This window comes from Anas platyrhynchos, chromosome 7, assembly GCF_047663525.1.
Source record: "Anas platyrhynchos isolate ZD024472 breed Pekin duck chromosome 7, IASCAAS_PekinDuck_T2T, whole genome shotgun sequence".
Lineage (NCBI taxonomy): Eukaryota > Metazoa > Chordata > Aves > Anseriformes > Anatidae > Anas > Anas platyrhynchos.
In genome coordinates this window covers 38,063,090-38,087,034 of record NC_092593.1, presented here as the reverse complement: position 1 = coordinate 38,087,034, position 23,945 = coordinate 38,063,090, and the positions used below count along the sequence as shown (strand labels likewise).

At 36.9% G+C, this 23,945-nt stretch overlaps 1 protein-coding gene across 7 annotated transcripts in view; it reads left to right on the top strand.

Annotated features, from left to right (window-relative positions):
• DNAH7 (dynein axonemal heavy chain 7) overlaps positions 1-23,945 on the top strand; it is a 110,368-nt gene that overhangs the window by 10,800 nt on the left and 75,623 nt on the right. For all 7 annotated transcript variants that reach the window (XM_072040563.1, XM_038182328.2, XM_072040568.1 and 4 more), the window contains 11 exons: positions 350-533; positions 1,528-1,707; positions 3,015-3,290; positions 4,259-4,386; positions 4,565-4,643; positions 9,594-9,818; positions 11,001-11,147; positions 11,723-12,408; positions 14,870-15,056; positions 23,163-23,356; positions 23,583-23,781. In XM_072040563.1, coding sequence (XP_071896664.1) covers positions 350-533; positions 1,528-1,707; positions 3,015-3,290; positions 4,259-4,386; positions 4,565-4,643; positions 9,594-9,818; positions 11,001-11,147; positions 11,723-12,408; positions 14,870-15,056; positions 23,163-23,356; positions 23,583-23,781 — 2,485 coding nt within the window. The remainder of the gene's footprint in view (positions 1-349; positions 534-1,527; positions 1,708-3,014; positions 3,291-4,258; positions 4,387-4,564; positions 4,644-9,593; positions 9,819-11,000; positions 11,148-11,722; positions 12,409-14,869; positions 15,057-23,162; positions 23,357-23,582; positions 23,782-23,945) is intronic.

Genomic DNA, 23,945 nt, shown 5'->3' with positions numbered 1-23,945 from the left:
GCATAGCCCCTGGGGCTACACTGCCTGTGAAGCCTTTCTGTTTTCTGTTTACCAGAGAAATAGAAGACGAAGGCAATTTACCAATTTAATCTATCTTAATAGATAAAATAAAACATATAAAACATATTTTAAATATGTTTCCGTAATAGAAGATATTATTTTCAGAGACACATTTCCTTTGAATGTAAAGATACTACTGTATCAGCTAATTAAATTAAACTAGTTTCCCAAATATATTGCAACATATTTTGAATGCATGCGGTATGTACCTGTACAGCAATTAACTTAAAACTACAGGTTTATTCATGCTAATCACTTGACAAACTTAACAATATTGTATTCTTTTAAGGTGGCTTCCAGAAGTACAGAAAATCTTTTACCTAGGTAATAAAAGAAAACAAATACCCAGCAATGCCAGCACTGCTAAATTAGAGTCTTTCTTCAATTGTGCTGCCACTTTAATGACTCGTCAGCTGCAACATTTACTTCTACATTCTATTCAGGACTTCACAGATTTAATTGTTCAACCTGCAGTAAGTAGTCTTTCATATTCATACTAGAAACATTGCTTATCTATGTACCTACATTTTTTTTCCTGTGTATTCTACTTGTGGGAAAAAAAAAAAAGCATGAACTCTGGTGGCAGGTGCTTTGGGGAAAAAAAGATACAAATGTTTTAGAAATGCATTGTTTATTAAATGGAGTTTAAAAAACACTGAAGTCAGAAAGGAAATACTAGCATTTTAAATCTGGTAACCTGCAGGAAGACACCACAGTTAGACTTACAATAAGAATTCATTAATATAAAAGCCACAGGCATTGTGCACGGTTATAATGCAAGAACTATATAGGTGTGTTTGTAATCCCCATCTGTGAGGAAGGTTTATCTTCTTTCTACTATTAGTAGGTACCTATTGCATGCTTTGGCAGACTAGTTGTGGGCAAAAAAAATTAAGCAACAAGAGAGTGTTTCTTTTGCACTCACACCATGTCTATTGTGGAAATAAATATTTCTCCTTGATTTTTGATGTTTTGGAGTGTAACTGGATCTTTGTTCAGCTTTTGTTAATAAAGCTTCACCCTCAAATATTCATAAAACTCTGGCTCCAAATATCAAGGAAAAAATATGCAGAGAATCTAAGGAAGTGAGGAATCATACTGTGGAAGTATATGTTTTCATTCCTCCTTCATATATTCCTACACTTGTGGGGGTTACTACTGTAAAGCAACTCTGTGTTGGTTTGTGCAAACAACTTCATAAAAGTTTTTGACTGGTGTAAAGAGGATATCTCCTGTGTCAATTAAAAATGGTATTGTATTTCATTGTAATGAATATCCATGTTACATTAATTTTATCAGAGACATTTCCAATTTGCACAAGTATTTTTATCGAGATTACTATTTGTCATATACAGTTAAAATCTTGATAATTCAAAATGTATATGCTGGAGTAATTCTTAACAATGCTTTGACACCTTCTACATGATTTAGGTTAACTAATATTTTACTGTTTTCATTTTTTGCTAGAAATCAGTCCGAGCCTACGAACACCCAGGTTTCATACTGAGGGTAACCCTTGAGAATGACCGTATTAAATTTGAACCTGACTTTAATGACTATGAGGATATATTACTGAATGTCTATACTGTTATGATTAATGCTGTCAGTGATATACCAAGAATTGAGACCAAATTATTCTCTAAGTGGGTAAGAAATTACAATCCTCATGGTTTTTGTTTTGTTAATATACTCTTGCTATGTTTACTTTGGGGGGTATTTTTAATAAATAGTTTTACTGTCAAAGCTCACAGTAATACGGTAATATCCTTTCTGGATATTTGGAACATTTTGAAATAATCTTAATTTTATTATCAGAAGGCCCAATCACTATTTTCTAAGCAAATAAATAGCCATCAGCTATTTTCCAACAGCAGCTATTATAAATGTATTATATAATACCAAAAAAAAAAAAAAAAAAAAAAGCATTCAAATTTTAAAGATATTTATTCAGGATTCTGGAAATGTCTTGTATTTTGACACTGGAAGGTATTGTCATTTTAAATGTAGAATGTCATGAGTAGACTATCTTAAAACAAAACAGAATTTTAAAGCAGTTTCAATTTTACCAATTTTGTACATTTTGTACATTCAACCAGATTAAAGTGTTAGGTGAAACAGGAGACAATCCAGGTTAAGTAAAAAAATATTTTGTGAAATAATTTAAAATTACATATTTTTTAATATATTTGTTTTGGAATTGTATATTGTTTTCAGTGTAGGAACCTTAGTTTCTAGTTTAGAGAGAGTGGAAGGAACCATACCTGTGTGGTGCATCTTGAACCATTTCCCAGAAAGCTATGGAAGGTGAACATTTCTATTGAAGGTTTCTATTGAATCTCACTTGGAGATTCTGTTGCCTTTTCTACTTAGCACCAACTTTAATTTTAAATAAAGATACCAACCCTCAACATTTCTGTTAATATGCTTAAAAGCATAACCAACCAAGCAGAAACCTGAATAACAGTGCTATTCTTTATAAAAATCAGTAATAAATAAGCTGTGAAAAGATGAATGAAAAGAAACGTCTCAAGCATGTCTAAATGTACAGGAGCAAGGCTTTATAGCTTCTGAGTGTTTGCACAAAAGCGTTTTCCATAGTTCTAACGTGGAAAAATAAAGTCAGTGTTGACTAAAATTGTTGATGCATTTGTTTGGGCTGGACTAGTATGTAAAATTGTGAGTTTCTGGATGAAGCAGCACTTCTTGCTTGCTAGAGGCAGAGTTCCATAACCTAGGATTCAAAAAAAACAATTGGGAGTAGCATTTAAATCACTGTGTATAAGAAATATAATTTGTAATCAAACTTTAATTAGAAAAACTTTAAAGTAACATTTAATTGTTTTTTCTTCTATCCTGTTAATCTTCCAAATATAGCTGACCTGCAAGAATTTGACTTGAAGTAACTTGAAAATGTGGTATATTTCAGTTGGTTTGTTTGTTTATTTTTCCTAAAGCCAAAAGGTGAGTCTTCATCAACTGTTTTGAAACCTGTTATCCTAGACGAGATCTTGGACAAACATAAGAAAATGATTAGAGAAGAAATTATCAAAGAAAGTGTTGCACCTGTTGAACATCTCAAGCTGTATGATAAGTATAGCTTTCTGATAAACAAACAAGCTGAACAAGATATTGATGAATTCCTGACCAAAGAACATACCTTTGAAGAAATGAAAGCGGAAATTATAAAATACCAGCAACTCAGTAAGGAAATAAAATATACTTCTAGGAAGGTAAATTATAATAATATTCATAAATAGATATGGACATAATTTTAACATTGGTCTTGTACTAATAATGTCAAATTTGATAATAATTAGGTGTGAGATAAAGTGAAATAAATTAGTCTTTTTACAAAAATAAATATTTTTTCATGAGTTTGTATTTCTGGGGTGTATTACCCTACTTCAGTGAGACAGTTCTTTTTACTAGATGTTCTTCAGAGACTTGTAAAGACATTCAGAGTACGTTCCACCTGGATGTGAAGGCACAAAAGAAAGAGTAGGTCTGGTCCTAACCCAAATTCTTTCCAAGCGTCAAAGGCAGATAGAGGATCCTTAACGTGATCCACTTCTTTTTGTCTCTATAAGAAGACAAAAAACAGGTGGCAAGAATCCTTTGATTTCACATTCAGAAAAACAATTTGAAGTTTTAAGTGGTTTTCTGTAAACTGTTTCTCTTCTAGCATTCAGTGCTGACCTCTGTTCTGGAAAAACTAGTACTTACAGGCTTGTCATGATGGCTTGTGTATGGAAGTCAAGCTCACTTGCTCACTAGTAAAAGAAAGCATTGGATTCTGAGACTACCTGGGAGGCAGAGTCCCCTTTTAATCCTGTGAAATGTCACATATTCATGTGTTTCCAAGAGAAAAGCAAGATTACATTTTAGATGAATCTCAAACTCTGTAATTTCACCAGACAATATTCCTCTTACAGGGAGTAGATGCCCTTCTTATATGAGGCTATAGATTGGCAAGATTGAAAGCAATAGAAGTAAAATTTATATAAACTTTGACATGCACATACAGAAGAACAGTTATTCATAACTATAATTTTTTCTTTCTTTTTTTCATTTAAAGTTTTAAGAGCATTTTTTGATTTGACTGAATTCCTAGGTGAGGTCCCTGACATTCTGCTTAAAATAGCGAAGGAAAATAGGTACAAGCTGTTCAACATCCTGCTAACTTAAATTTGTATTGCAGTATCTCCGTCTAGGAATGTTTGAGCTGCGTTGTGATGAATTAATAAATGCTTTGGTAAAGCGAGCAGATAATATTTGTGAAAAAGTTATTGCAAAAACATTCAGAGATCATCAAGACATAAGTTTGAGGTAACTGTCAAACTGAAAACATGTATTGAAGTGTATTTAATTTTGCCTCCACTGTTGAACTTTTATAACCCTTAAAGCATACATTAATCTCATTTTTGCTTTTATAAATATGTGATTTGTCTAAGGGTGGCTAAAGCAAAACACACATGCCAAATAGTTTATTTTGTATATTTTTCAGACTATGTGATGAGTTTGAGAGAATATCGGAAAAAGCCCTTACTACTCCATCCAATACGCAGGAACTAATGGAACTTAAGGTACTCTCCTTTTTAACGAGTCCAAGCAAGAAGTAGCTACCAATACTATTACTCTGTCCTTGAGTAATAGCATATGGAAGTTGCTCACATTGTGTGTGTGATTCTGGACCTGTTAAAGTCACTGGTGCTATGTCTTTATTACAAAATAACAAAGGATAGGTCATCTTTGGCCATGACGTGTGGGATATCACATTTGGCTAAATGTGATTAGCTGGACTCATATATACAGCTGAACTCTTTTCCCCATCAAAACATCATGCCTGCAATCAGACTACCTGTTTGGAATAGTCCTTTGTCTCCGCTGTCACTTGTCCTGGGACACTGCTGAAAAGAGCGCCAGTAGGCTTGGACCAAAACCTTGTAAGGCAACAGTCTTCAGAGTAGGTGATGTGGAGCCCAGGGGTTGTACAACATGATCCATTGGGGTGTATGAAGGAAATATTAGAACTTATGTTTGTTTGTTTTTTAATCTAAAAAATGATAAAGAAAATAATCTTTAACGATGTTTAATATATAGATTGACACTGGTGCCCTCACTTGGTCTGTGTATCAGAGGGTTTTGTGTCATGTGCATACATGAGGTGTCCTGAGGGAAGATTGGTTGTTCCACAATGTAAAGGGGTTTGCGGCGGCACTCTCACTTTCAGCATTTTATGATGTATTGCAGTTTGTGTGTTCAGTGTTACACAAATCCACGAATAAATGGTTTTACAGATAATATTATCTAATTTTAACTAACCTAACCATCGTGAAATGGGCAAGTGGCTTTAAAAGATTACTACAGAAACACTGACTTGAAGATAATACTAATGTCACGAGCACAAGCATTGTATAAGAAAATGGCAGAGCTGACACTTCTAGTGTGAGCTCTTTGTCAGCCATGTTATGAGGTAAAAATAATGATGGTTTAATCAGATCTTATAAGAAGTTGGCCAAAAAGCCACTGCTTTGACTAGAATAAAAAGGCTTCTGGTAAGGTTATGGAGAGCACCACACATGAAATTCATTCACAGTGTCATTCATAGTCATGCTGTGAAGTACTTGATAATGACTGAGGCATAAAAGTTGTTAGTAAAGGAGGTTAGCCAATGAGACTCTGATCTACAAGGAGAGCAGGAAGGAGGATCGAGGATCCAGGGAATTACAGCCCTGTCAGTCTGACCTTGGTCCCAGGGATTGTTATGGAGTAGATCATCTTGACTGTCATCATACAGCATATAGAGGACAATCAAGTGATCAGAAGCAGACAGCACGGGTTTATGAAGTGCTGGTCCTGTCTGACTAACTTGATCTTTTATGACAAGAATACCTACTTAGCAGGTGTGGGAAAAGCTATTGACATCATTTACTTTGATTTTAGTGAAGTGTTTGACACCATTTCCCACACTACTCTTCTGGAGAAACTGGCTGCTCATGGTTTGGATGGGTACATGGTTTGCTGGATAAAGAACAGGCTGGATGGCTGGGTTCAAAGAGTCATAGTGAATGGAGTTCAATCCAATTTGTGCCTGGTCACCAGTGGTTTCCCCCAACGCTCAGTCTTGGGGCCAGTTTTTACTTTAAGATTTTTGTCAGTGATTTGGATGAGGGGATTGAATGCATCCTCAGTAAGTTCAGGGATGATGCTAAATTAGGTGGGACTATTGATCTGCCTGAAGTTAGAAAGGCTTTGCAGAGGCTAGATTGGGGGGCCAAGTCTAATTACGTGGCATTCAACAGGGCGAAGTACCATGTCCTGCACTTGAGCCTTAACAAACCAATTGAGAGATACAGGCTTTAAGAAGAGTGGCTGAAAAATTGCCCAGCAGAAAAGCACATGGGGGTGTTGCTCAACAGCAGCCTGAGCGAGCATGGGCCAGCAGTGGGCCAAGGTGGCCAGGAAGACCAATGGCATCCTGGCCTGTATCAGAAATATTGTGTCCAGCAGGGCTCAGGAAGTGATTGTCCCTTTGTATACAGCACTGGTGAGAGTGCGCATTGAACACTGCATTCAGTCTGGGGCCCCTTGCTACCAGAAGGATATTGAGTTGCTTGAAAACAGCAACGAAGCTGGTGAAGGGACTAGAAAAATCTATGAAGAGCAGCTGAGGGAACTGGCATTGTTTAGTCTGGAGGAGAGGAGTGGAGACCTCATCACTCTCTACAACTACCTGAAAGGAGGTTGCAGCGATGAGGACGTCAGTCTTCTCAGGTGACAAGTGATAGAATGCAAGGAGATGGTCTCAAGTTGCACCAGAGGTTGTTTAGATTGGATATTAGGAAGAATTTCTTCATGGGGAGGGTGATTTAAGCATTGGAATGGGCTGTCCAGGGAGGTGGTAGAGTCCCCATCCCTGGAGGTATTTAAAAGATATGTGGATGTAGCACTGAGGGGCATGGTTTAGTGATGGGACTCAGTAGGTTAGGCTGATTGTTGAACTTGTTGATCTTGAAGGCCTTTTCCAATCTAAATGATTCTCTGATGCTCTGGTAGGAAAGAAGTTGAAGGTAGAAGTGCACAGAGTTCTACACGATGTTGTCGATGTGGTTAATTTTATAAAAACAAGACCTTTAAATAGTAGAATCTTTATAAAAGTTTGTAATAAGATGCGTAATGACTATGAGAAAGTTTTGTACTATACAGAGATTCACTGGTTATCTCATGGCAAATTGCTTATGAGTTGTTGAATTTAAAGATGAATTATGCATTTTTCTTTTACAAAGTGTTCCAAATTTGCTGTCATTTTCTGTGATGACAAGTGGCTGTCAGCCATACGCTACCTAGCAGATATTTTTGAAAAAATATGTGCACTTAATCTGTCCTTCAAGTTAAAGGTGACGTTTTTAAGAATGAATGAGAGAGTAACTGTTTTTCAAAAGAAAACTGTGCTATGGGGAGAGAATTTTGAAATGGATGTCTGGAATTGTTTCTATCATTATGTGGTTTTGTTGCTGAAAAGGATGCGTGTCATCTATAGAAACTCTCATATCTGTATATACAGTTTAGAAAATTCTGTTTCCAAGTTTTTTTTTAACTGTTAAAAATCTTACTAACAAAGTGTTTCAGTGGGTTTTGAACCTGTTTGTTAAAAATACAAAAATGTGATACCTTCTGATTAGTTTGCAAGAATAACTGGCTGATACCAAGGAAGATGGAAATTTCCTAGCTTAAATTCAACATTGGTCAATAGGATCATGAGCAATGTAAGTGCAGCCAATGGCTACTATAGTTTAAGAAGACAACAAATTATTTCCGCAGTGTGGACAATGTACCAGCAGAATTAAATCTAGATTGTGTGTTCTTCAGGTTTCTGAACAGATAGTGTAGTTAACAATGAATATTTCTTGGTTTCCCTGATTTAAAGCTGAGCAATCAAATTAGATGTGAAAGACATAAAGGATCCATTTATAATAGCCTAAAGTAATCAATGACTCAAAACCTCTGATTTAATGAGATTAAATATGTTTGGTTCTTGACAAGAAAACTTTAAAAAGCACTCACTGGTAAGTAAAGGTAAAATTACTTCATACAACCTTTACATACTGTGTTGAATTATCATTTAAAATTTCATAGATGTAGGGTCTGCAGTTTGGTAACTAAAATCCTATCTCCTCACTTAAAAATACCACTTCTCTAATCAAAACCCAACTGTTGTTTTGATGTATTCAGGCTCTGTTCAGCAAAGTACTTGCATACACACTTAAAACATAACACATGTCTTAGTCTCTTGATGTTCAGCTAGGTTCTGATGTATATGCTTGATTTTAAACATGTGGAATGTAGATGGGTGCTTAAAATAATTTGGATGCCTGAGTAGTCGGCTAAATTTGGATCAGAGTGATTTGAACTGCTACAGTGAAGCTGAACACGGAATATAAGGGGAATATAAGGGGAATAATTTTTTCAAGTAAAAAGTAAAATGTTTAGAAGTTGGAATCTGTGCTGAGACTATGGTGCCTTTAAGATACATACATTTAATACTACACTTTTGCATTGGAGGAGAAAAAATTGCAAGTTCTAATGTGTAGCATATATTTTACCTGCATCAGATCCCCTCTAACAGTTCTCCCACATCAATGCTGAAAAGATGTATCAGTCTCTGTTTGGGGTATTCTTTTAATAGGCCAATGTTCTATAGATCCATAGCAGTAAGTATACTTTGATGCATGAAAACTACTGTTAAAAAAAAAGAGCAGAAGTGTGGGTTTACTGGACAGTTTATCCCTACCTAAAAATGTTTCCAGTGTTTTCACAATGTCATCATATTAAAATTTTCTGTATCTTCAATTGATATCAAGTAGTTTTTATATATACTGGTATGCTATTATCTGTCCAACTGGCCAGTGTTTTTATTAATACTGCTCTTTTAGAGGCTTTCAGAGCACGTAGTTACAGATTTATCATTTAAACACGTCTGCATTGCTGTTCTGTTAAGAGTACCATACAGAATGCTACATATATCAGCCTGCTATGCTGTCAACTGTTTAGATTTGAAAGAACAGCATTAAGTTTTATTTTAATCACAATGAACAATACAGTAGTTGTCTATATTCTTTATATTCTTCTAGGGAAGACCTAATCTTAACTGGGCCATCCAATGCTTCCCTTTCTGAAGTATGTCCTGCCTTCTTATCCAAATTTGTGACACTTACAATAGCCTGTCTGGATTGGTTTCCATTAGTCCAAAGATTCATGCATATAGTATCAGCAATTCTCTTAAGTTTTATTCAGTAAAATATCTAATAAGGCAACTGTCTTAACAAATTATGTATAACAAGCTATGTACTGTAAAAGTAGCTAGTACCATGTTGCTCCAAAGAAAACAGTTTTCAGATCATGTTTTTCCAGTTTTATTACATAAAGTAATAAAAAGTAAAAAAATTAGCTTTTAAAGTTAAATGCTATTTATTTAGCGATTCTTTTGGGATTAAATTATGTAAAATATCTTTCCTTTTAATTTCTGTTTCCAGGCCTGTATACAGAAAATAGAAACACAAGACATGATTGAATTGCAGCAGAAATTAATGAATGCTGTAAATTATGTTGATTTCCTGATAGAACATGTCAACTTTTCACTAGCAGACATACGACTGAACAAGAATGTTTTTCAGTGGAATGCACGAATGCCAGATATCTTTGAGGAGCACAGAAAAATAATTGAAGAAAAGACAGAACAATTTCAAGATGGTCTTAAGGTTTGTAATGACATTTTAAAAAGACTTTATTTTCAATGACATATAGGACATTAAATGATATTGGATGGAATCATCTCCTTTATTTTCCCATATATGCTAAAAAGTCTGCAGTAAAGACTTTGTATTATTCTTGATATTAACTAATTTTTGTCTGTTTTCCACCTGCTCACTTTTAACATATCCATGAATTGTACAATACAAATCACATCTCATATTTTGGATTCTGAAAGCTCTTTGGTTACAGAATTTCTACCAATGTTGATGAAAGCTGTCTGTATGTGAAACAGTAAAACTCAGCTCCATTAAAAAACACATATGTGGCTTGGCTTATGTGCATGAGCAGTCCCTTTGGAGTCAATAGCAGTGTCTGATATTTGTTATAGGTCCCTAAAAAATAATAATAATAATAACTTAAGTGTGATTTTGCTGTTAGGATAATGTCACATATATTAGTTTTATAACATAAATGCATCTTATTTCTATATTGTTGTTTGTTTTGTCATGTGTTCTTTGTTTTTGTTTTTGTTCTGTTACATTTCACATGTATTTTATCTCTGTTGCTATTTTTCACTAGACTTACTAGGCTTTTACATTACAGTTTGTTACAGTATCTAAGTTTTGGGGTGTCTCTAAATGGATTGCTAATTATTAGGTTGCTGATGTGTCAGGGTTACTGACCCTAGTTTCATGGTCATTTTTGTCTTAGATCATACATATTTTAAGATAGTATGTTTCTATGTTTATGCAATACATTCAAAGAAGGAGCTGCTAATTGTTCTTGTATTACAAACAAATGTGCAGCATAGACTGTTTTCTTGGAACATGTTATTGTTTTGTATGGTCCGATGCTTGGTTTCAGGCACTAACTACTGTTGATAATTGGTGTGAAATGCATGTTGTGAAGTGGTATGTATGAGGAAAAAGCTCTCCTTGAACTGTGTGGCTTTGAGACAAGAGACATACCTCTGTCTTGTGAAAATGTTTAGCTTCATTTGTCATTTGATTAATCTAATCCTATTATTGTATTTTAATTTCTGATATCCTAGGGATCTGAATTTATCTTTCTATTATTAGTATGCTGGCTGTATATGATATATAGCAAATCAGAATTGTTATTCCTCCTTTTTACAGAAGGTTAAATTTATTGTGATTTTCTTCATAATAACTTTGTTTGATGTTTAGATACGCCGTGAACAATTTGTTGAGGAACTGAAAAGCTACTCTAAGCAGGTTGAAGAATTTAACACGTTTGGCGATGTTCAAGAAGTCAACAAATATTTGAAGAAAGCTCAAGCATTAAATACAAAGTTGGATCTTGCTGCTGATAAGGTACAGATTATAGTCTGAACTAGTCTAATAGTATAAATTGTATATTTGTGTTATCAAACAGTTAGCTTAGTAATGCAGTAATTCCTAATTCAGTTATGAAATATTTTGCATCATTTGTGATTTAAACAGCAAATTTACTGAGCAAAATAAATTGTTGCTTTGTGATCTTGAGTTAATGCTGTAGTGTTTCGCATAGTGAAAGAGTGGATTAAGTTCATGTAGATTTATACAGAAATTCTAATTTTATGTTCTGTGAAGTACAATTCCTTATGCTTATTGTTTCTTCTTCTCTGTTACTGAATCCGTGCTAATGCAAATTTTAGAGGAATGCCAGATACTATTTTAAACTTCTAGCTGTACTCCTCTATTGACTAACATGAATGTTGAGCTGTCAGTGTTAAAGATTGCTTTAACTGCAGTCAATAGCAGCAGTTAAATAATGGACTGTTTTAGTAACTCGAAACTCAGTCTGGTGCTTGTTGATGACACTAGAAAACCTCTCTAATCCCTGTGGTAAGGACTTGATATCACAGATATCTTGGTTTATATTTCATACCTCAATTATCTCCCAACAGATTGAACAGTTCAATGCGGAAGAAGATGCCTTTGGATGGCCAGTATCGCAGTACCCTCAGCATAAAACAATACGGAATGCTCTTGTTCCATATCTTCGTCTCTATGATATGACTGTTGAATTCAACAGAAAACACAAAAACTGGATAGAGGGATCATTTACAGAAGTGAATCCAGACAACGTAGAGGTAGATGTAGGAAACTACTGGCATGGACTGTATAAACTAGAAAAAGGTTTCCACAATTCTCCAAATGCACTTGCAATAACCCAACAGGTTAAATCAAAAGTAGAGGAATTCAAAAGCCATATTCCTCTAATCCAGGTGATTTGCAATCCTGGTTTGCAAGAAAGGCACTGGGAAGAGATGTCAAAAATTGCTGGTTTACCTCTGTCTCCTTCTGAAGACTCAAATCTGTTGTCATACATTAACTTACACCTTGAACCATTCCTAGAAAAGTTTGAGACCATCAGTGAAACAGCCAGCAAAGAATATTCACTTGAGAAGGCTTTAACAAAAATGATTTCTGAATGGGATCAAATGGAGTTCACTTTTCTTGCCTACAGAGAAACAGGAACCCATATTTTGTCATCTGTAGATGATATTCAGATGTTATTGGATGATCACATTGTCAAAACTCAGACCATGAGAGGTTCTCCATTCATTAAGCATTGTGAAGAAAGAATAAGGTAATGTTTTTTTCTCTCCAATAGAGAGTCGCCAAGTGATTTTACTAAATAAGAAATGATATTTTCTGGTTAATCTAAAGCATAGGGCCTTCAAATGTTTTTGTCGCTCCTACTTAAACAGTAAATTATTCTCATTTTACAGGACCCTAGGTATTTTGTACATGCCAGAAGAAAACATTAATTGCCTTTTAAAGAACATTTTTATTTTTAATTATATGGAAAACTGATAATGTATTGGAGAAGCTCCAAAACATTTTAACATGCTCTGGTAATGAAGGTTCCAGTTATATATTACCTTTGTTTAACCTCACAATATATATTTGAGTTATAGAATGAAAGACTGTGAACTAAGAAAATATAGATTAACCTTTGTACGTGCCTTTATACGTAATTTTTAAAGCTACAAAATCTTTTATCTGTTCATTACAAATGCTAATTAAAAATGTTAGCCTTTTTGTAAGGGAGGGGCAGAAAAAAGACAAATCCAGGAAAGCAGTAAAAGATATTATTTATTCTAATGCAGAAAAATACAGTCCAAAACATCTTTGCATGTTAAAAAAATTTATACTTTCATTGTTTAGCACAGGTTTTAATTCGAGTTTGTCTCTCCTTACTAAATGCTTTACTTGCTTCTTAAATTCCCCAGACATAGTCAAATTGTGGAAAAATAACAATATATTTCATAGAAAGTTTGGCTATAACTATCTAGCTGTATAAGTACCTTCAAACTCCATTAGCATGCAAAAAAGCTATTTCAGATTTCAGCACATATTCAATAAATATGAACACATACTTAAATGTACATATATGTACATTCCAGTAAGTATTAATTCTCTAACTACTACTGCACTATAGTATAAATGTTCCTTCTTTATTTATGTAAAATAGTAGTTTTTATATATTATTATGTTTTGCAAAGAATAACTACACCACAGTAGTTTCACTTGAGGGTTTTTGTTTGCTTTATCAACTGACAGCATTTGTCAAGGCTCTTAGTAAGTACTTAAGTACTAAGTCTTAAAAGTGCTTTAGTCTTTGAGATCTAAGTGATTACCCAATGGTTGCTTTCTATATAGCCCTACAAAGCACCTTAGAATTCTGGATTCCTGCCAGAGAGGTTCCCAAATTCCTTGTCTTCATTTTTGTTTATCTTAGGTGTAAACAAATTAACCTGGCTAATTTTCCTCTTTGAAAGCTGAATTTTTCTCTGCCTTTTGGTAGAAAAGAGATCATCAGAAATGATGTATCAATGCCAATAACTAGAAGATGAAAGAGGGACTGGGTAAAGAAGAAGGTATATGTAAGAAAAGCTGTCTGTTGGTTAGAATCTGTGGTGGGTAAATGAGTGAAGAATGAAGAAGTTAAGCATGTTTTCACGGGTTTCATTTTACAGAATTCAGCGCAGCCCATGTATAAGGGTCGTGTTGAGAAAATGACTCTCATAGTTCTTTTATACACTACATATGTTAACAGTATGCACCTTTAATAATATTTCTATCTGCACTTTCGAGTGGAATGAGAGTTGCAAAATGATGCATAGTTTCTATACAGGAAAGAAAAATATATGTACCTGTTATAGGACAATGTATTTATTTACTTATTTATTTTCAAATTGATTGTGTATGTGAGTTAGGAATACCAGTGACATTAGGGAAATGATAATAACACATCTGTGATGCTGTTGAGATAGTGAAAGGATGGTGTTAATGATTTTTAATGATGAAGAACTCAGAAGAACTGAGGAGACTCAGAAAAATGATAGACTAAAGGACTGAAGATTGAATAGATATCAAATTTTAATGTTGAGTATCTGATCTATCAACAGGTTTATTTAACATTCACATTTGGAAGTTGAAGTTAGAAATAAAATGTAATGGTTTAAGTGGCTCAAATTAACACTTGGACTATCTATTACTTGAAATCTTTAATTAAAAACAAATGTCTTCTTAGGATAATACCTACTTATTTTTGATTTAATAGTTCACGTTACTTTCATGGCTTTCTTATGCCATTTCAGCCCGTCTAACCTAGCAAACAATTAGACATAGTAATCTGGTGATTGGCATATGCCAACAACCAGATCGCATACTTAATGTCTGTGAATTGAAGTGAATTTGTCTAGATATTACTACACACTGAAGCACGCACTATGTTTATTCACTGATACTGTTGGTCTTTTTATTAGAATAACCTAGTTTGTGTAATCCTACAGTCAACCTTAAAAAAAGGTAGTTCAAACAAGTACAGGCGATCCACTTCCAGTAATGAGTGTGGATGTTGTTATGCAGGAAATCTGCCTAACAGGCTAGATGAATATGCAGTATTCCATTGAAATCTTAAAACTTTTTGCCTGTTACACTTGCTCCTGAATATACAGCTTGCCAAAAAAGTCTTAGCAGTGTGAGAGAAATGTTACACTGGAAGCATCAATTCATGCATTTGAACTAATACTGTTTTACAGGGAATGGGAAGGAAAGCTGCTGTTGGTACAGGAGATCCTGGACGAATGGCTGAAGGTTCAAGCTACTTGGCTTTATTTGGAGCCAATTTTCAGTTCTCCAGACATCATGGCTCAGATGCCTGAGGAAAGTAGGCAATTCACTACTGTGTTTAAAACATGGAAAGACTTAATGAAATTAACTTTTCAGGTAAGTGCCATTGTCTTAAAGATACAGAGTGAATTAGTAGTGTATACTAGAAAATTGCTTCTGATAGCACAGTAATCTTTTCTGTTTTAGCCCCCTTTCTTAGATTCCTTTTAAAATTATTTTGTAGAACTGTTTCACACAGAATTATAGAAGCATTAATTGGGAGAGACCGCTGGAGTTCAGCTAGTCTAACTTCTTGTTTAAGGCAGAACTTTTGCTAACACTAGATCAGGTCAGCCACTGCTTTATTTAGCCAAGTTTTGAGAACCTCCAAGGACAGGGATTCCTTGGAGGTTATCTCCAGAGATTTTAGCAATGTGCTACCTTCCTAGCGAATAATTTTTTCTCAAACCTTCCTAGCAAATAATTTTTTCTCAATATGCAAGCTGAACGTCCCAAGGAAACATTTGTACTTGGTGTCTCTTGTTGCCTAACTGTCACTGAAAATAAATTGGATCTGTTCTTTATTTGTATATTTCATTTCTTTATTTTTTTATTTTTGATTGTGGTTCAGGTAGTTGCTGGTTACAGTTAAATTCTACCTTAACTTCCTTTTAAGCAAGCTGAAGAATTTCATCTCTTCCAGCCTCATCTCTCAAGCCATGTTCCATACTAGGGACTAAAATTAAGCACATACAAAACACAGTAACATAGCAAAGGTGATCGTGGCACTGTAGGTCAAGTGACATGATCTTCACTGATGAATCAATTAAATTTTACACTAGCAGTTCTTTTGAAACAACGTTGTTTGCATATAGAATGGTAGAGACATCTCTGTAACTTTAAACCAACAATGTTCAACTTCCTTCAAAAATGCTAGTATGATCTGTTAAGAATAAATACATAAGGCAGTTGTTGGACATAATCACTACACTTGTCTGCCAATTCAAAATATTCTGGTCTTGCCAATCTGTGTGTTATTTGATCCTTTCTGGAAGTTATCACGTTTACTAGGATCAATTGAGATTGCATGAATGCTCTCTGTTAGAAACCTAGCCTAGGGCCAGGTTAGATTGGCTGCATTTGCCAGGCTAGCTGGATGAAGAATACTTGTATGATTTCTTCTGCTGACTTTGCTAAGAGGGCAATAGCATCTAGCAAAGAGGTGGTACTAGGAAGGAAAGAGGCAAGAACTGGAAGAGGCATGATTCTACATCCAATCTAAGCTCCTGAATATGGACATTTCTATTAGGATGGTGCATTTTTATTTTTAACTGGGCTTACTAAACAATTCAACAAACTTGAAAAGATCTCTGAGTTCTGCTGGTTTGAGGCCCAGGGCAGGGCATAAGCTTATTGTTTGAAGGAAAAACTGAAAAATTACATTTTTAACTCTCACACTTTTGCAGAACCTTCAGAGATCCTTTATATTATTAGGAGAAATGCTGAAGCAGTCACTCAAAAAGATTTTGGTCTGAAGTTTTTTCAGATTGCAGATGTGTTTTTGGTGTAAGAATTCATAATGTAATATATAAAGGAACCATTTGTTCTATTTCCTGGCAATTCTCCTCTATCACTTAGTTATTTTTCAGTCTGTATGCCTTTTGTATCCTACCTCCCTGCCTTTTTCTCTCTCTTCTCTCTGATCTTGTTCGTGTTCTCTCTCTCCCTGCCTGTCTTTCTCCCTCTTGCCTTTGTGTCTCTCTCCTCCACCCTCTTGTCTCTCTCTCTCTTTTCCCCCTCTCTGCCTTCCTCTCCCTCACCTTCTCTTCTGTTTCTCACATGTATTCTTTCTCTCCCCAACCCCATCCCTCATGGTCTTTCCTCTCCTTTTCCCTCTTCTGATTTAGAAGAAATACAGAAATTTATCCCATCAAGCTATTGTGAAATCAGAAGTATTCACTCTGGGTTAAGAACCAAGTAAAAATAAAAAAGGGCAAGAATTTCAGAATTGTATTTATTATATTTCTAAACATTGTATCTGATGAATGATCTATCTTAAGAAAATCTTCTAATTTAGATATTCAGTTTTAATCAAATTTGAATTATTTTTTGAATGTAATGTATCATATCTGGCAGAAAACAGAATCAGCTTTTGCTTGTACAGGAAAGCGTAAATGCCAGAATAATCGTCTAACAATCTAAGTTTATTTGCACTAAGCAACTTGGCCTTATTTTCCAGAAGATGGCACTCTGTTTCCACAAATGCAATGTTTCCTTAGAGCTTAGAAGAAAACTCTTCTCCAGTCAATATGAATGGTCTTTCTTAAAGCATAATGGTAACTTGAGACTGTTCATGATTTTTTTACATTTATATGCCATTGTATTATAAAATTGCTGTGAAAGGAACGCTCCTTTTATTTGCTTAGCTTTTCATCACCAATTTGAATAATCATATATTATTCATTCATTTTAAATACCTAATTTAAGTAAAACATATTCATAAGGACTAAATTATTTAGTGACTTATTTTTCATTTGTCATAAAGTAAAATAAAACAAAAACATCAAACCTACCCTAGAATATGGAAGCATTTCTATTTTTTTGAGAAAGAAAGGAAAAAAAATTCCAAGAAAAAAATTTCAAGGCTGCAACCTGTGATATCTTAAAAATTATCTCCTGTTTAGAAACTGGAGATAGCAATGGTCTTTTAGCAGGCTATCCAAACTGTTTTCATACACTTAATTTATACTGTTTTCCTCGTACAGGTTTTTCCTCTTTTTCCTCAAATTTGTTCAACAACTGATACTGATGTATTGAATGAGAGTTACAACATTAGTTTTTTTCCCTCTGTGTCTTAGCAGATCCATAAACTGGAAATCTATGTTTATATATATATATATATATATTTATTTTTATTATTATTTTTATTTTTTATTTTTTTTCCCTCCCTACTTATCTTTTTCTCATAGGAAATGATAACCAAGCAGGAAGAATCCATTTATAACACTGGTAAAATGGCTTTGATTAGCTCAATCAGTTGTGCTTTTACAATTTGCTGATTATAAACATGCTAAGAAAGGGAGCAAAACCTCTTTCTGTTGGCAACATATAGTTATGTGCTGCTTATGAATTACAAAGTGTTTTATAAAACAAATGACTAATTGTATTTGTGTGCTGACAGCTTAATTATCTATGCATAGATGAAAAGAGTAAGTACTTATTTAGTTTGTTCTGGTTTAGTATGTTGCAAGAGGCAAGTAACAGAAGGTAAATGTATTTTATGTACAAAAGAACACTGATTGTGTTACAAAGGTACACCTCCATGAAGATTAATTAGATAAACATAAAATTATGTTTATTTATTTATTTAGTAATTTAGAAGTATATGTGTATTATGAGCAAGGAGTTGAACCAAAGATGAATGCAAATTGCAAATCATTTAAAAATGGTTTTGAACTGAAACCAAACTTGGAATTTATTTTTGAATTCTCCAAACTGAAGCTGAACAGCAGTCAGGTTACTAGGCCAAATCTGCATTGTCACCCTAAGAGGGATTTATTTGTCATGGATACCTTTTGAGCCTTGCACAACAGTATAGCTTGTCTCTCTTCATCTGTCCGTTGCAACATGAGTCACCAAGTTTCTGCCCAGTGATACTGTGTTGTTCTGCAAACCCTATCATGTATTGTACCATGAGCGAGTTAGAATCAATTCATAGTTAGCAAGTCAGTGAATCACAGAATTGTCTAGGTGATCTTGCAGGTCTCTTCCAACCTAGTCTGACCTCTGGCCTAACACTAACCAGTCCTCCACTAAACCATATTGCTAAGCTCTACATCTAAACGTCTTTTAAAGATCTCCAGGGATGGTGACTCCACCACTTCCCTGGGCAGCCCATTCCAATCCCTAACAAACCTCTCAGTAAAGAAGTTCTTTCTAATATCCAACCTAAAACTCCCCTGGTGCAACTTTAGCCCATTCCCTCTCATCCTGTCGCCAGGCACGAGGAAGCATAGACCAACCCCCACCTCTCTACAGCCTCCTTTAAGGTACACATAGAGTGTGATAAGGTCGCCCCTGAGCCTCCTCTTCTCCAGGCTGAACAACCCCAGCTCCCTCAGCCGCTCCTTGAAAGACTTGTTCCCCAGACCCCTCACCAGCTTCGCTGCCCTTCTCTGGACTCTCTTGAGCACCTCCATGTCCTTCTTGCAGCGAGGGGCCTAAAACTGAGCACAGTACTTGAGGTGTGCCCTCACCAGAGCCGAGTACAGGGGGACAATCACTTCCCTAGCCCTGCTGGCCACAGTTTCTTATGCAAGCCAGGATGCTGTTGGCCTTCTTGGCCACCTGAGCACACTGCTGGCTCATATTCAGCTGCCTATCAACCAATACTCCCAGGTCCTTCTCTGCCTGGCAGCTTTCCAACCACTCATCTCCCAGCCTGTAGCTCTGCTTGGGGTTATTGCGCCCCAGGTGCAGGACCCAGCACTTGGCCTTGTTGAACTTCATGTGGTTGGCCTCAGCCCATGGGTCCAGCCTATCCAGATCCTCCTGCAGAGCCTTTCTGCCCTTGAGCAGATTGACACACACATGTAACTTGGTGTCATCTGCAAACTTACTAAGGGTACACTCAATGCCCTCATCGATAAAGATAGTAAAGAGGACTGGCCCCAGTACTGAGCCCTGGGGGATGCCACTAGTGACCAGCCTCCAGCTGGATTTGACTCCACAACTCTTTGGGCCCAGCTACCCAGCCAGTTTCTAACCCAACGAAGCGTGCGCCAGTCCAAGCCAAGAGCAGCCAGGTTCTTGAGGAGAATGCTGTGGGGAATGGTGTCAAAAGCCTTACTGAAGTCAAGGTAGACCACATCCACAGCATTTCCCTCATCCACCCACTGTGTCACTTTGTCATAGAAGGAGATCAGGTTTGTCAAGCCTCTCATAAACCCATGCGGACTGGGCCCAATCACCTGCTTGCCCTGCAAGTGCTGCATGATGACACTCAAGATAATCTGCTCCATGAGCTTCCTTGGCATTGAGGTCAAACTGGCAGGCCTATAGTTCCCCAGGTCTACCCTCCGGCCCATGGGCGTCACGTTTGCTAGCTGTCAGTCGACTGGGACCTCCCTTGATAGCCAGGACTGCTGATAAATGATGGATAGTGGCTTGGCCAGCTGTTTTGCCAGTTCTTACATCGACTTGCGTACATACAAGTGCTGTAGCAGGTCGCCAACCATTTCCCTGTGGATAGTGAGGGCCACATTCTACTCCCCATCCCCTTCCCGTCACCAGCTCAGGGTACTAGGTATCCAGAGAACAACTGCTCTTGCCGCTAAAGACTGAGGCAAAGAAGGCATTAAGCAGCTCAGCCTTTTCCTCATCTCTTGTAACTAAGTTTCCCCCTGCATCCAGTAAGGGATGGAGATTCTCCTTAGTCCTCCATTTTGTGTTGATGTATTTATAAAAACATTTTTATTATCTTTAACGGCAGTAGCCAGTTTGAGCTCCAGATGAGTTTTGGCCTTTCTAATTTTGTCCCTGCACAGCCTTGCAACATCCTTATAGTCCTCCTGAGTGGCCTGCCCTCTTTTCCAAAGGTTATAAACCCCCTTTTTTCTCCTAAGCTCAAGCCACAACTCTCTGTTGAACCAGGCCAGTCTTCTTTCACGCTGGCTCGTCTTTGGGCACGTGGGGACAGACCGCTCCTGAGCCATTAGGATTTCCTTCTTTAAAAGTGCCCAGCCTTCCTGGACTCCCCTGCCCTTCAGAACCACCACCCAGGGGACTCTACCAACCAGTGTCCTGAACAGCTCAAAGTCAGCCCTACAGCAGTCCAAGAATGCAGTTTTACTGATTCCCTGTCCTGATTTTGCCAAGAATAGAGAACTCTACCATTTCGTGGTCATTCTGCTCAAGACAGCTCCCAGCCACCACATCTCCCACCAGTCCTTCTCTGTTTGTGAAGAGAAGGTCTAGCGGGGCACCTCCCTGGGTAGGCTCACTAACCAGCTGTGTCAGGAAGCTATCTTCCACTCTATCCAGAAACCTCCTAGACTGCTTTCTCTGGGCTGTGTTGTGCTTTCAGGATATGTCTGGGAAGTTGAAGTCCCCCATGAGAACAAGCGCTGACAATTTCACAACTTGTGCCAGCTGTCTGTAGAATTCCTAATCTGTCTCCTCATCCTGGTTTGGTGGTCTATAACAGACCCCCACCAGGCCTTGTTGGCCTTCCCATTGATCCTAACCCACAGGGGCTCAACCTTATCATTCCCAGCATCAAGTTCCATGACATCAAAACACTCTCTGATATAGAAAGCCACACCACCATCCTTTCCGTGCTGCCTGTCCCTTCTGAAGAGCCTATAGCCAGATATTGCAGCACTCTAGTTCTGAGAGTGGTTCCACCATGTTTCTGTGATGGCAACCAAGTCATAGCCTGCCTCCTGCACAATGGCTTCCAGATCCTCTTGTTTGTTGCCCATGCTGTGTGCATTAGTGTAGATGCACTTCAGTTGGGCCATTGCCTTCTCCTCTGGCCTTGCTATTGTTCCCCCTGGCACACCTCCAACAAGCCTTATTTCAGCCCCATCCCCCTTCTTACCTAAAGCCCTCTCAATGAGCCCTGCCAGCTCCTGGGCTAGGATCCGTTTTCCCCATAGAGATAGGTGGGACCTGTCTGCAGCCATCAGAGCAGGTGCCAAGTAAAGCGCCCCATGGTCAAAAAAAACAAAATTTCTGTGTTGGCACCAGCCTCTGAGCCATGTGTTTATCAGGTGGGCTTTCCGTGTCCTCTCTGTACCTCTCCCTGCTACTGTAGGGATGGATGAAAACACTACCTGTACTCCCACTCCATCAACTAATTGCCCCAGTCCCCTAAAGTCCCGTTTGATAGCCTTCAGGCTTCTCTCTTCAATATTATCACTGCCAGCCTGGATTATCAAAAGAGGATAATAATCAGACGGGCAAACCAGGTTGGGAAGCTTTCTGGCAAAGTCCCTGACCCTGGCCCTATGGGTAGGGTCAGGCCAACAAATAGGGCCCTCTGTTCCCCTGTGAAGGGAGTCACCTACAACTATCACCCTTCTATCTATCTTGGTGGAGGCAGTCTTGAGGCGTGGAGTCAACTTCATCACCCTAGGCATCCTCCTAGGTACACTTTGTACCTCAACCTCACCCACTGGTCTCTCAGGCTCCAGGGCCTCAAATCTGTTATGTAAAGGCACCTGGGAAGGTGGGGCCGGTGGGGGGGGGCATTGCTTGCAAGGTTGAGCAGGGACCTGTCTCCGTTCCTCCTCAACTCCCAGGTCCCCTCCCTCTGCTCGACTGCAACAGGGCAGAGAGTCCACCCCCATTTGGGGTGTCTCACCCTGGTACCTCTCCTTCAGGCCTTAAATATGATGCTATGTTATAATATAATTATAGTATTATTAATTATATAATAATATAATTATATATATTATACTATACTGATATACCAGTATGGGCCTGAACTAGAACCAAATTAGAATAAATTCAGTCATACATGAACCTAAGCCCACACTAGAACTAAGTATAAGCATTTTCTTGGTTAGACTTCCTCGGTCATAAATTTGCATAATTTTCTAATTTGCAATGTCTCTTTCATTTTGCTACCAAAATCCCATACTTGGTAAGAAAGATTAAAAAATATACTGCTGATTAGGCTATAAATCGGTCATAAAGTGTATTATCTGCTAGAACTTGATGTTCAGACAAGTGCATGTCTTTCAGGCTTCTTAGCCTGGCAATCTTTACATCTTTTGCAAAAAAAAAAAACGTCTTTTTGCTTTTGTATTAATTGAGATAACTTTCAACTCAATCAGTAGCTTTTCTAAGCATTTATGATCTTTTCAATTGAGAGGTTAATTTGAAAAGCACTAGCAAAGATCTGTATTTTGTCATCTACACGTGTATAAATACACGAAACTCAGTGTTTATCCAGTGGTGTATCTTTGTGTTATTCAGGTGCTATAGTAAAAAAAAAAAAAAAAAAAAAAAGTTAAAGTATAATTTGTTACACTTAACGTAACTACTTTCCCAGTCAAGCCAGACAGTGAAGGTTAGTAAATTGTGACCCTGTCAATAGTTTGAGTAAAGCAGAGTTTAAAATAAAAAATACTTCTGCTCAAGATGTTTCCAGAAGTGCTGTGTGGTGAATTACTTGGGAAGGCATTAACATTTTATCTGGAATAATTTCTTTTCCAGGACAAACATGTGCTGACAGTAGTAACAATAGGCAACATGTTGGGAAAACTGAGAAAGTGCAATGAACTTCTGGAAGTCATTCTCAAGGGACTTAATGAATACCTAGAGAAGAAACGGTTGTTTTTTCCCAGATTCTTTTTCTTATCCAATGATGAACTCCTTGAGATTCTTTCAGAGACCAAAGATCCTACCCGGTACTGTAATATTCAATAGATGCATTTGTGACTCATGATGTGTGTATACAGAGGCTTATATCCATTTTTTAATTTTTTTTCCTGACAGCTATGGTATTAAGCTTGTACTTGTTTAGATGTTATGATAGACAATTTTTTTTTTTTTTTTTAATTATATCTTATTTTGTAAGATTGGCAAGGAAAAAAATGTCAGAAGCTGTCTAATACTACTCCTTTTGTTTTCTAGGGTACAACCTCACCTGAAAAAGTGTTTTGAAGGAATTGCAAGAGTAGAGTTTACTGATGTACTAGATATTACACACATTAAAAGTAGTGAAGGAGAGACTGTGGAACTCACGCAGACAATCTCAACATCTGAAGCCAGAGGTCAAGTTGAAAAATGGCTGGTTGAACTGGAGGCAACTATGCTAAATTCTATCCACAAGGTAAGAAGACCTAACTTTAGTTTTGTTCTCCAAAGCATAGCAAAAGCAGTCAGATGATTGGAGTATAGCTGGCTAAAGACAGAAAGACACAAGGAAATGTTCTGAAATTGTGCCAGGGGAGGTTTAGATTGGATATCAAATAGAATTTCTTCATGTAAAGGGTG